The sequence below is a fragment of the Cervus canadensis genome, chromosome X, assembly GCF_019320065.1.
Source record: "Cervus canadensis isolate Bull #8, Minnesota chromosome X, ASM1932006v1, whole genome shotgun sequence".
Lineage (NCBI taxonomy): Eukaryota > Metazoa > Chordata > Mammalia > Artiodactyla > Cervidae > Cervus > Cervus canadensis.
The window spans coordinates 15,120,724-15,135,045 of NC_057419.1; the positions used below are offsets into that span (position 1 = coordinate 15,120,724).

Here is a 14,322-nt window from a genome sequence, read left to right on the forward strand (position 1 = left end):
TAGAGAATCCTCTTATATCAGAAAACTTGAAAGCAACTCGAGTCTGATTTGAAATTTTGTGTTCTTTTCAATATCACACATAGTTTTCAAGTGACATCATTCCTTACATCCTTAAAATGTTTCTCAGTACGAATAAACATAATGGCAATATTTTCATGAGCCGTGGAAGACAAAGTGTGGTGGGGGCATATATTTTGGAGACTATACCAGGATATATATTTCTATCTTTCTACTAGATTTTTTTTTTCAGGAAAGTCATTGACAAAACAATTCTCCTTAGTCCTGACCATATAAGCGTTACATTGTTGGAAGAGAAAGTTGGCTGTCATGACATAAATGACAAGGCTCTTGATGTCGATGTCATGACCCACTAATCAATTATTACCCACAGTTGAAAGACACTAGCATGGAAATAGAGTGCATCATTCATCTAGAGATAGATGGTTCCAAGGTTGGTTATTTCAGGGGCACCGAAGACCTAGAGACTTTCTGCCTTTCTACTTGTCCCTCCTGGTTACAAGACGGCAGACACAACTCCAGCTATCACATCCTCAAACAAATAGATCCAAAGACAGAACAGCACTTTGCCCTAGTGTGTGTATACACAGTTTTTTGGGGTTTTTTAATGTATTTATTTTTTAATTGAAGGATAATTGTTTTATAGGCTCGGTAACAACTTAGGTACACAGTTTTAATTAGGGGGTAATTCTTTTCCCCAGAAGCTCCGCCTCTCCTATTAGATTTCCCTTTCGGTCTCATTCATTGTTCAGGTTCCAACACAACCAATCCCTAAACCAATCACTAACGAGGGAAACAGATGCCACATTTGGTGTGGATATATGGTATTTTGTAGCAATTGATGCTGTAATTGGAGGAGTGAGCATTTGTTCTATGGGACAGGGGAGGGGGCTCCTCCCTCCTGAATTTGTGGAAAGCCTGATGCTGGGATTAATTCCAGCACTGCCAACAAGGACCGAGTGGTGAGGAAAACTGTTGGACACATGGCTAATGATGTCTGCCTGGGTCGGGAAGATCCCCTGTAGAAAGAAATGGCAACACACTCCAGTGTTCTTGCCAAGATAATCCCATGGACAGGGGAGTCTGGCGGGCTACAGTCCATGGGGTCGCAAAGAGTTGGACATGACTGAGCGACTAACACTTTCTTTCATATTTGCCAAGGCATTTTGACAATACCTCTGTCGTGGTGTTAACACTATTAGGCTTTCTCTTATCATTATTTGTGAGCTTATTTTAGCCCTTCAGTAGATTCTAGATTCCTTAAGGATGGGGACTTACCATTTTTATCAGGACATGGAATAGTGCCTTACCCTAGAGGGCGATTAATAAATATATACTAAATTGATTAGAATTGGCCCATGTCAGTTGATTAAAAGCTTTCTTTCTGACTTTTTAATTTATTCTAAATTCTTTAAAATCAGGTTATTTGCTCGAATATTGACACCCTCCCAGTAATGTTTATTCATTTCAGAAAATGATTAAGGGGCCTTAATCATAAAGGTATTGGAATAAAGTTATTGTGGGTACTGTGTAATATAAACCCTAAAAAAACTGTTTACAATTCTGTTTGGGTGTAGGAGGAAAAAAGAATTCAAATATAAATATAAGTGGGAAAGTAAAGCTGTATTGAGTCCATTTTATGCATCTGTTAACATTTTGAAGACTATACAGTAGAATTTATCATCTTAAAGATTATGAAGTGAAAGAAATGACTTGTATATAAAACTGCTGTGATTCCCTATTTGAAGCTCCATTTAATAAAAGCTTTCTTAGGAAAATACCTCAAAGATTTAAAATTCAGTACATTATTTTATGTATCACATAATTTCATTAAAAAATTGCTTTCAGTAGAATGAGATCAAAAGACCAGATTTTGGTTACTAATGTGGTGTGAGGTATAAAACCACTGCTCCAAGTTTTCAGTTGTTTTGTAATATAAACATTTCAGAAAAGCTTATCTTTTTAATGTAAAGAATTCTTCATATAAACTTCCCTTCATTTGGTTCTGGCTTCCCAGGTGTTTCAGTGGTAAAGAATTCTCTTGCCAATGCAGGAGATGCAGGTTTGATCCCTGGGTTGGGAAGATTCCCTGGAGGAGGAAATGGCAACCCACTCTAGTATTCTTGCCTGGGAAATCTCATGAATAGAGGAGTCTGGTGGGCTACCATCCATGGGGTCACAAAGAGTCGGACATCATTGAGCAACTGAACAACAACATTTTGTTTTGGCTTAGTGACTATATACTTGTTCATAATTTTTCACATTACCAACTATTACAACTACTATGTAAACTTCTATTTTTAAAAAGTTTTGAGATGGTGTAATTTAAATTGTCTCTAAAAAGAAATATAGTCCTCATTTGCCTGCAGAATGGTCAATTTGTAGGTGTAAATGAGCAGTTCCTATCTTATTCAAGAAGATCCATTTATAATATTTTCTTTCCAGTTACATGAAATTTTAAGTTTAATTCAGCACAAAATCAGGAATGATTTTTAAAACTTTTTATTGTTTGCTTATTTTTAGTTACAGAATTTACTAAGTAAGGTGGTGGTAGGAAAAAATCTTTGTGTTCTTGTGTCTTTCTGAAGGCAACTGAAGTATTTACTTCAGGTCTCTTCTCATTTTCTGATCTTTTAATCCTGGAAAAAAATTGCAAAACAAGCAAGTAAAACAATTTACAAATATTCTTAGTGAATACCATTTATAGTAACAAATATGGCTTCAATTTTGCCAAAACAATATTATAGCCATTGAAGTTGAACTCTATAATTTTCAAACTTTCTTTGTTGTCTCATAGTCATTAGAAAAGAGGTGTCCAGGATGGAGGCCCCTGCCTTCAGAATACTTAAAACAATTATTGAATAATGAAATAACAATTGCTGCCTTTTGTTGAGTCCTTTCTGCACGGTCATTTCTGAACTCATCACTTTATTTTCTTAAGACAACTCTAAGATGCTATCACTATTTAACTCTAATTTTAGATGGGAGTTTTAAAGAGTGCAAACTACCTATGCAAAGTCACATTTCCATGAATAGCTCTGACAAGGTTTATAAAGTTCATGACATTAATTATTAATAAAGAGATAAATGCATTTTTTTTAGATAAACACATTTTCTATACAAAGAGGTAACCTGTACCTTAGACTAGAATAATCAACTGTAGGCACCAGATTATTTGGAACACAATCATTTTTCAAATGTGCTCCATATTTTCTACAAATATGCCCATAATTTTGAAGCCTTATATAACATATAATTTTTATTGGAAAACTATGGTATTCGTTCTTAGACAAAGGCTTGAAAGTTATCAGATTTAGTTACTTTCTCTCATTTTAAAGGGAAAACACCCATATAATTGAAGTGACTTGTTAAATAGCTTCTCCTTTTTAGGTGCAGAGTTATAATTGGAACCCAGGTAACCCGGCTCCCCATCCAGGTCATTTCTACCCCACCCCTCACTTTCTCAGTAGAAAATCATTAATAACATTTATAGCTTGGAATTACATTTGAAGACATACATACAGTAGAATTACATAATCTCTTATTCACAAAAGTGAGGGTTTATATATATGGATAAGGGTCACTTAATGACTATTTCCCACTCATTTGGAAGAGTGGGAAAGAGCTTTCTGTAATGAAAGGATATTTTGTCCTTTACTGTGAAGACTTATTGCTTAAAAAAATCTACAGAATCCCAGCACTGAAAAGGAATCTAGCAATCTGTCTAGTTTAGCTTCCTCCAAGTTAGATTCAAAACCACTTTAAACAAGTAATTTTCCTTTAGGTTTCAAAGAGATCTCCCACCTACCTGTTCAAATATCTGCATTCCCTCATTGGCAACAATTACCCTTTAAAAAGAAATCTCCAGTTCAATTCTAGCCTATTCTTGCTGGTCAAACCTTTGAAAGATAAAAGAGAACTAATGTTCCCTTATAGTACTGTCTGTCAAATTAACAGCTTTCAATAATAGATCTTCTGGTAGGAATTCAAAGTAATTATAGAGTTTAAATCCACCAGAAAAGCTATTGTGTTAATTACTCAGCCATATAGATGAGCTCGTTTATAATATAAATTTACAACACACACTTGGACTCAGAGAATCACTGAGCTGAAACTGTAGGCCCTGGACTGTGAGAGATTTTCAGTCTCTGGGGGGCCACTTTCGCGCGCGCGTTTTGAGAAGTGTTGTAGTGACTTCAAGGTGTACTCACCACTTCTTCCCGCTTGGTCTTGTCTGTTGCTGGCCAAGCTTCCAGAGGCAGGTCAGGAAGCATGGGGGGCAAAGGCTGCATGGGGAATATCGGAGGCAGAGGTGGCTGTGGCGGCAAGGGCTGGATGGGGTGCACGGGCGGCTGGGGCTGCAGGGGCTGCAGGGGCTGCAAGGGCTGCAGGGGCTGCAGGGGCTGCAGGGGCTGGTGAGGCTGCGGCTGGATGGACTGGGGCTGGAAGGGCTGCTGGGCGGGCAGAGGGAGGTTTGGCTGGTGGTGTTGGGTTGGAGTCATGGAGTGTTGGCCAGGAACTGGCATCATTGGCTGCTGGGGGACCACGGGCTGCTGAGCTGGCACCATGGGGATGTGGTGATGAGGCTGCAGGGCGTGATTCTGGGGAGTCTGCTGGGACACCACGGGAATGATTTGGTGGTGCAGCCATCCACCCATGGGTTCGTAACCATAGGAAGTGTACTGGTGAGAAACAAAGAGTCAGGTTTACCATCCGCTCCATTGACTTCCAACTGGAGAAGCAGCAATGTTTTCTTTGTCATTATGGCAATATTAATATTTACTCAGTTCTTTTTCCCTGTGCAAGAATTTCTAACTGTGTATACAGATTTGACCGCTTACCAACTAGATTTCCCATTAGTGTCTATATGTGGCATCGATATGTTGCCTCACTTAAAAAGGGAATTGAAATGCATGCTTAATATCTTAAGGGAATAAAGAACCAAAAAATCTACATACCGGGTGTCTTATCATGCTCTGGTACCACTTCAGAGGGGTGAGCACCTTAAGAGAAAGAGAGATTAGAATACATTTGTTTTAATTTAGTTGCATGAAATATAGACTCACTAATGCAGTCTTGTCAATACTGATACCCTGAAAATAGGAGTTCTAAGGAAGAAAGAATAAGGTCAACATTTGTTAGGTGCCTCCTATGTGTGAGGTTCCACCTTACAGCCATCCTACACATTTTTCATGTTTTCTTACATATTCTGAGGCAAGTATCATCACTTTCACTTTTACAGACAAGGTCATGGAGAGTTAAAGAGGCTCATGAGCTTGACTGAGATTATGAAAGTTGTAAGTCTGTTTAATTCCTCAGCTCCTGCTCTTCTTTACAAGAGAAAAAACAGAAAATTAATGTGATATAATTTTAATTATATCCTTTTTTGATGTGATGTAACAATGAAAAAAAATAAAGGAGGCAGAAACACTGTCCCTTATACTAGAAACACAGGTTTTCAGGTCACATATGTCATCCTTTTAAGATATAATAGAAAATCTTGCCTCAAATTTTTATTAATGCTTTCCCTCAGTTTGTTTGAGTAAACAAACTCATGGATTGTCATTTGAACCTATGAAAAAAGTAAGATTTTTCCTTCTTTCTAAGCAGTATGTATTTGGTTCACCTCAGGTCCAACGACTCCTTCAGATAGTAGTATGGTATTTGATATCAATACAATAAACAATTATTAACTTTGCTCAAGTCATACTTAACAAAGCACCTTTGATACTGCTTAACTATTTTGTTCCCCAAACAATATTTTGAAGTCAGGATATTATCATTATTTCCCTTCTCCAGATGAGGAAACCAAAGTTCTAGAGAGAGAGAATGATTGACCTAATGTCTCATGGTAAGTATGGGGGTGAGGAGAGCCTCAAACCCACTTTCCAGAAATCTCATGCTTTCCATTGCTCTCACAGACCACTTGGTCACTAATATTTCAGTAAGGACAAATGAGGGAGATACACAGAGTATGAATATCTTAGAATCGGGAGTTTTCCAGCTGGAAAGGATCTTAAATAACATCTTACCTGATTCCCCATGTTTTACAGGCTGGGATAGAACAAAGCTGTTCAGCCAGAGTTCATTTCTGCCCTACCGTGCAGTCCCCCTGAGTGGTAGTTCATGGGAGATAAATTTTATAGCCATATAAGGAGGAGAAACTAAGTCAGAGAGGCCAGGTAGGAGGGTTATGGGGCAATGAAGGCTTGGGATGACCCACCGGGGCTTAAACCAGGAAGCTAGTAGTGAGAACTGAAAAGGTGGGACTGAGAAACATCTTGAATGAAGAATCAACACACTATTCTTTACAGAGCCCAGGGCATTGTTAACTCAAACAATGGTCAAAATTAGTAAAGAGAAAAATTACCTCATAGCTGAAGTTGATATAACCAGGGTGCCCAGGATGAGGTGGTAGCTTTTATAGGAAGGGGGAAATGAGAAGAAAAAGAATGAGAAAGAGGAAGAAAAGAGGGAGGGGGAGAGAAAGAAGGGGAGAGAGAGAGAGAGAGGGAAAGAGATTAAGTCAATATGCAATTTTCACATTAAGAGAGACTGCAGCTACTTTTAAAAAATCTATATAGTGCAGAATATATTTGAGGTCTACTTTTAGTTTGAACATGTACCCTGTGTAGAAGAGGAGCCCTCTTATTTTAAAGAGGTCCAGAACAACTAGATGTCCTAGGAACAGAAACCAGCACACATTTATCCTCCCCTGATCTTCTCCGTCCATGTTGTCAATCAGTCTTACTCTAGCCCACCCATCATTTTATTTCTTGATGAAGCTGTCTACTGAAAAAATATTCACAACCTAAAAGTTGAGAGTTATAGTTTATTCAGTGGGAGTTTTTAGGGCTTCAAGACCAGGAGGCAACATCTCAAGTTACCCAGAGAAAACTGCTCTGAGGAGGCGATGGTAGGGAGCCAGGATATATAAGAATTTTGTAACAAAGGGCAGGTAGACTGAATGTCAAAAGATTATTGTTAATGAAAGAAAACCAGATCTCTCAAGGAATTTAGTGCTTTTTCTGTATATAGGAAGGTGCAGGAGTCTGGGCTCACTGAAATTATTCCTTTGATATGCACCTCAGCTATCTGGGGCCAGCATCCTGTGTTCTCCTTTCCTGAAAGTTTCCTCAGGGCTCACCCTTGGGAGTGACTGCAATCTGATTGCTTCTAGATGGCAGGTATTCCTTCCTCCCTGAGGTCCCCTGGGGCTCACCAGCTCACCCTGAAGGGGGCTGCAATCACTGATGACTGTGACATCCTTTGTTTACTGATATGGCAGGCAATATTCCACATCTCCCAGTTGGGAAGAAGGATATGTTTTTCTTACACAATTGCAAAATGCCAGCAAGAAGAGAATTGTCTCACGAACATTCCCTTATAAATCAGGAGGTGGATATGTGGTTAAGTAAAAGATATTACTCATAATTGGTATGCTAAGTAAATAACACATGAGCAGCAACAAAAGAAACAACTATGTGTGAATCGATGAATGTGAAAACAAGATGGGTGTGGTACAGTGGAAACAGTATAAATCCCATGGGAAATGAAAGAGTTGATTTATGAAGTTTTGGCTGATTCTTTTTATTATTCTGTCATCTTTTTATGAGTCTGTCAATGTTTCTATGGTAGAAACATTTTGAAGCTCAAAATAAAAAACAACCTGAATAATTATCTAAACCAGGACTATCTGTCTTGTCAAAAGTGGAGGCCAAGTGATTGATGCCTGCATTGTGGAATTCTGATTGGCCCTGGGGGGTAGGGGGAAGAGGGAGAGGAGGACCATTCAGACCATCCCCCTCAGGCTGTGAGCTGATTAAGGCTCTGTTCTTGTAAAATGCTCAAATTTAATAAGAGGGTTTATTCCTCTCATCTGAGTGTGAATTGTTTTCCTTTTAGTTAACTGCCTTTCCTCTATATTCTTGATAGAAGCCCTCAGAGAATAGGGGTGTTAAATTGAAGAGGGGAAAAGGGACTGAATTTGTAATGCTAGGGCCCTCAGGGACCTAGGAATTGCCACAATGCAGGATTTCAGGAAGGCAGAGCACAGAATCTTGGTCTTATGGGTGAGAGAGGAAGAGAGGAGGCAGATATTCAAGCTTTGCTGGCTTCTGGTTGTATCAACTGCTCTTTAGGCCACTGAAAAACAGATGGATCCTGCTTTGCCTGCATGTGATCTAATCTCGCGTGTGCCTGTATTTAGAGAGAATTGGTCAGACCTCCCAGCCCTTGGTACATCTGAATATAACATGTATCCATATGTATTGAGCATAGATTGGATTCCAGACAACCACATGGACGTCCTTCGCTTAACAGGTACACCCAAAAGGATGAGGTCTCTTAGAACAGGGAGATGTTTCAAGAAAGGAATTCCTAACACAAAATCTTACCCTCTGAAGGTCAACAGCAGTGGACATGGGGGAGCAGGAAAATATTTGGATACTTGTGAAAAGTTGAATTTTAGAGAAAACTGACATTTTTGTAATATTTGCCTAAGGCTAGTTGAATACTTTCTCTGGAGGCCTTTCAAGGGTCCCTTCCAAAAGTTTCCTCCATCTAGAGATGGGTGATGATATTTACAGGCTAACTGTTCCAATAGAATCTCCTGGGGTGCTTGTTAAAATACAGAGTCCTGGGCCCCACCCCAACTATACTCAATCAGAATCTTTGACAGAAGCATCTGGGAATCCATTTTTTTATAACAAGCTCTTCAAAGTGTTTCTTAAACACAGAGACATTTGAGGAAATCTGATCATGTACTGTTTTAAACCCTAACGTTTACCCACTGTGGGGCAGACTTTTGTTTCCAAGCTTGTGAAACTGGACATTTACTTTTGAAGGAGGGGTTTTACTCACAGGCATAGAGAAGGCTGCTCCCAGGAGGCAGGCAAACAAAATCCAGGTCCCCATTTCTTGATAGCCCTGAAATACAAGTCAACACCCACTTTTCTTATTTCTTCTCAAAGAAGGACATAATTAATGCTTCATAAAACCCACATAAAAATCTATATTAGTCTGTTACTAATAAAAAGGATGGACCATTTCTTGTGAGATTACTTCATTCCTATATGATTCCAGTTCTCAACCCATTTTATTGTTTCTGGAACTACAGTGGTAATAAAGATGTTTTTCATTTAGGTTGAGAGCTGAACAAGCTTTAGGGACATAAATGACATGAATTTGCAGGCCATTTTCCTATACCTGTATAGCCTGTAGAGTCATAGAAGCTAAATGTAGGTTATAATCAAAATGATTAAAAATAGAATTAACTCTAAAAATTGAGATCATCAAGGTGCATACTATTTGATACTTTTAGAACCAGGAGGCACAGAAAGGTTGGTTTTGGTACCGTCTACCTGAGCAGTGATACTGGTAAAGATCAGTCATCTGAGAAAATAGAATAAGGAAGGAGTGGAATTTAATTTCAGGTGTTCTGACAGACAGGACTTAAGACCCTCAGATAACATCCTTGAGCTCCAGATGTGGAGCAAAAGATGTGGTTGAAGAGAGGGGAGAGGACGGTGCTAATATTCTGTGATTATTCTCTGAATGTTGAATGACTTTTATTGAAAAGATTCCATATTTAGATGATGACATTTTCCTTTTGTTTGACACTGCACTGTAATTATTCCACAAATAAGACCCTTGGAACATGAAGCAAAACAAGGCATCCTAAAATACATTGCCTTGTGGTGCAAATTACTGGCTAACTTTGAGAACTGTCAGAAGAAAAGCCTTAAATTTGCATCGGAAATGAGTATCAGGTGTAATAATGCAGGCTATGAGAAGTACACTGACATTTTTACCTCCTAAAAAAAAAATTTTTTTTGGAAGTTTGCATTAATGAGGAAAACCATTTTGTTGATGGTTCTGTTTGATGGAATTAAATGAAATGTTTTTCTAGGTAATGTATCACAGCCTGTGAAAAATTACTTTTGCCTTAATTGATAAGTAATTAAATATTTTGCTGTGAAATTTGGCCCTGAAAAATGCTTTGGGATTCTGGACCTAAAATTTAAAGAAATATAGACAAACATTTTGCTGCATGAGAAAGTAACAATTCATTTAAGTAATCAGTTTAATTTAATCATGGTCCAGCTGAAGAAGTAACTGAATATTGACAACATAAGTTATGAGAAATGCAGAACACATTCACATCTTTTGAACATGAAATGCAGAAAAAGAAGTAAGTACAATAGAAAGGATACCAAATTATGAATAAAATCCACATACCTTTGCACACACGTACTCAGTAAGTTTCTGTCTGAAACTCAGGGATGCTTGGTTCTTTAGATTTCTTCCAACTAAGAGCTCATTTTATACCATTCACAGCATCTAGAGTAACCAATCAGGTTTCTGAAGGAAAAATGTGTTGAGTGTAACTAAAAATCCCTGCATCATGACTTTTAGAAGCTGTGATCAAATATAAGACTGTATGTTGTGATTAGTGCATATAGTCTTTCATTATAGGCAATAATAGGTTTAACAGGCAAAAAAATTCATCAGTCTGTTTTTAGGTCAGCAAATGAGTTGACTGCACATGCTGATATTTCAGATTTACTATTAAGAAACAGCCATGTCATTGTCTGTTCCCTGGTTCTAGCGGACATAACGTTGTTCTTTACCAAAAAATGTTAGATGGTTGAGTTTCTATAAGTCTAATCGATGTGTCCTCTAGGGCTCCCCAGCCCTCAGATCAGGATAAACTGATTGAAATCTCCATTCTGGTAAAATCCCAAAGCTCTTGCCAATAATTCTCTGAGGAATTATAATTTCAGGATCACCACTGCTCTTTTTGCTACTTCCATTGAAGATATTTTCTCTGTTCCCTGTGAAAATTCCTTTATCACCTTCTCCAACCTTTATCAACCTTTATGGTGATAAAGGTGACAAAGGAATCACCTTTATCACCATTCTGGTGTCCACCAAAAGAGAGGATAAAGGCCCTTCTCCTTGGCCTCATTCTGTAACCCATCTGCCATCCAAGCCACCATGAACTCAAGGTTCTCCCAGTAACCAAACTTTTACTCATGATTTGAAGGACAAGGCCAGGGACATACCACATACCACACCACACACTTAAAAACACATTTTGATTCCTGCAAACAAATGTATATCACAAGAAACATTGCCCTGGCTCCCCCACCCCACACAGCAGCTCAGCCTCTCTTAGTATGATGGCCCTTCTTAACCTACATCCTTCTGGTCCAATCCCACATTCTCTCATAAGCAAATCTGAATTCTACTCTTTTTTTTTTCTTTCAGAGACTCCTAACTGTCCTTTTGGTTGTCTTATCCCCACGTTCACAGCAGCCTTTGCTTTGCCTGAACAACAACCAAAGCCCTGTTCTGAGAGGACCTCCAATCTAGCTATTAATTTTTTTTATTCTTCTACCTTAGTAAAGCATATGGATTTTTATTTTGTTCTAAAATATGATCAATAAAAAAGCAAAATTTGTCAGAGAAGGAAATGGCTACCCACTCTAGTATTCTTGCCATGAGAACCCCATGGATAGAGGAGCTGAGCGAGGTATTGCAAAGAGTCGGACATGGTTTAGCAACTAAACAGCAACAGCTGTATAACACATGGAACTATATTCAATATTCTGTGACAAACCATAATGGAAAAGAATATTTAAAAAGAAGAATATATTTAAAAAACAAAATTTGTGACTATAATAAGAGGTAGCTGATGAGGAGACTATCATTATTGATCAATAAAGGAAATTCTCATTATATGCCCAGATACTGCTAGCAGTATAGCTGGATCTTTTTGACTACTTAAGTAATATTTCTAAAGTTTGTTCATGTACATATATCTTTATATTGATACTCCACATTGGCTGAATTAAATTCAAGGAGATAACATCCATGGAAGGCAATGTAGTATAAGAACTGGAGGTTAGATTTACCTGTGGGTCCTGAACCCAGCTTCACCAAGGGTTGATTGACTTGAGAAGATATGTAGCCTATCTGAGCCTCAGTTTTCTCATCAGTAAAATTAAGACAATTCTAGAGCCTACCAAGAGGATTCGTGTAAAAACTAAATGAGAGACATCTCTGGGGGGAATGGAAAGTTATCACCTTCCTCAGCCCCAGCACTTGGCACACAGTTAATGTTTAAAAATGCTAACAACTAAGATTCTAAGATAATCCTTGGGGATGAATTAGTAGAAAATGAACAACCATTATGAAGAAAGGTAAGGTAGACCCCTCAACCAGAGAGATAGAAATTACAAAAGAGAAAGTGGAAAGTTAAAAGAGGCAAGTATGTGATTGAAAGGGAACATAGAATATGCTTCTAAAAGTCAATTGTGTCCATAGTTTGCATTTATTCATGAGTGTGTTTATTATATGTCAAAGGTAAGAAGGATTCCTTTTGAAGGAAGTTGCAAAATGGATGGAGAAGTGATGTCAGCTTACTTGGAGGGAGAGGAGGTGGGAGGTGTGTGACAAGGAGATAAGGGAGAGTAGGAGGGACAGTACGAGGGAGAGGAAGGAAAATGTAGATCATATTATATGCTTTTGCAATCTTTCTCCTCATTTGATTTAACTACATATATTGAAGTGCCTGAAAAGAATAAGGACAAGTCATTTGTGAATAGCGGTTTTGTAAGTTTACAAAATATGTCTCATTATTTTGCCTCACCTTTCAACAATGAGAAAGAATCATACATTTGGCCACAAGGATCAGCAAAATGATTCTTTATTATGGCATTAATTTCTCTGGTCCATCAGATAGTGAGTCATTGCCAGTCCACCATGGGCACTTGTTCAGTGTAATGGCAAATACAATAGAAACGATGTGGTTCTTTCTATTTATTTCCCCCCACTGAATATCCCAAGTCACAAGGTACTAAAATATGGATCCCTATGCTTAAAGTGTCTTCCACTAATTTAGGTCCCACAGGCAATTTAACAGTTACTCAGTGTTTTTCAATTGAAAAAATTCTCATATAAGCAGTTGTTTCATTTATGAATAAGTTAACTTTATAAAACAGAACCTACTAGACTGAACTTATTAGGCTTATTTTGTTAGGTAGAGGCTATAACACTTCCAAAGTATTTGTGTTATTGTTTTTCTTATTCTCTGACATCAAGTATTTTCTTTTTTTAAAAAAAAATCACTATTTCAAAGATGCATCACAAAAATAAAATATTTTCCTCTATGGAAATATCCATGGAATATCTGTGATAGAATGACCCCAGGATGTGTCTTTATCCCCTTATACATTCATTTCAAATATATATGTTGAATACTTATGAACCTAGGACCATTTGTATTACTTAGGGGACAAATATTGATACATGAATGATTTTATTCTTGTTTCCAAAAGCTTTTCTCCAAAATGACTAGTGAATAAATGCCCGTATAGGTTCCCATTCTTGCTTAATGGGAACAAGGAAGGTCCAAGAAAGGGTTATAAAAACATTACATTCAGACACCTTCTGGCCCAGAAACAGCTGCTCTAACTCCCTCCTGAATTTTGTGGAATCAAGCAGGGGCTGCAGGACATGGAATTCATGTGGAAGGACCTCAGGCTGGAATTTTGGCACAAATCAAGAACCAAACGGTCCCTGCCTGCCAGTGGTCAGAGATAAGGCAGTTCAGTTCAGTTCAGTTCAGTCGCTCAGTCATGTCTGACTCTGCGACCCCATGGACTGCAGCACGCCAGGCTTCCCTGTCCATCACCAACTCCAGGAGTATGAAAAGAGATGAGCCAAGCATAGGTTAATCCCAGGGAACTAGAATCTAACCCACTGTCGTCACACTCCTTACTTTGTCCCAATCAACTACTTTTAGTAAAGAGAAGCCATGGAAGTCAAGAGCCAAAGCACCCTTGAGCTCTGAGCAGAAGCATATCTTAAATGTCTTCACTTCCTGCAATGCCTGGCCTCAGACAAAAAGTTAGATACTCAACAACAACAAATTTCATACATACAGAAAATTTTCATGTGGTGCTTTATAGTTTTTTAATAAGTTCTTTTGCCCATTTTTTCGTAGTTATTCTTTTTCTTGACTTACATCCCATCACATTTTGCTGTTCTCACGTTCTGTATCCTAGCAACTCTCCCCTTGTAATCTTCTGATTTACAGTATGCTGGAAAATCACATGGCCAAGCGTGTTAGGAATATGTGTGAACCGTAAGTAAAGAGACGCTCTAAGCTGAGGTGGCCTGGGAGGCTCACTTATGAGAAAAGCTCAGAACTTTCAGTATTGTGGCCTTGGTTTTTGAATGCTGGGAGGATATTTTGTTTTGTTTTTGCATTTCACCCCTTTGCTCAACTTCCTGGTT

At 38.3% G+C, this 14,322-nt stretch overlaps 2 protein-coding genes across 8 annotated transcripts in view; one reads left to right on the plus strand and one right to left on the minus strand.

The window, feature by feature from the left end:
• ARHGAP6 (Rho GTPase activating protein 6) overlaps positions 1 to 14,322 on the plus strand; it is a 488,293-nt gene that overhangs the window by 345,797 nt on the left and 128,174 nt on the right. The window lies entirely within an intron of this gene.
• AMELX (amelogenin X-linked) lies at positions 2,514 to 10,279 on the minus strand. Its single transcript, XM_043458081.1, has 6 exons — positions 10,258 to 10,279; positions 8,881 to 8,946; positions 6,389 to 6,436; positions 4,977 to 5,021; positions 4,230 to 4,700; positions 2,514 to 2,657 (listed from the first exon to the last, which is right to left on the minus strand). Exons 2-6 carry the CDS (start codon positions 8,932 to 8,934, stop codon positions 2,652 to 2,654), a joined length of 624 nt encoding a protein of 207 aa, XP_043314016.1. The 5' UTR covers positions 8,935 to 8,946; positions 10,258 to 10,279; the 3' UTR covers positions 2,514 to 2,651.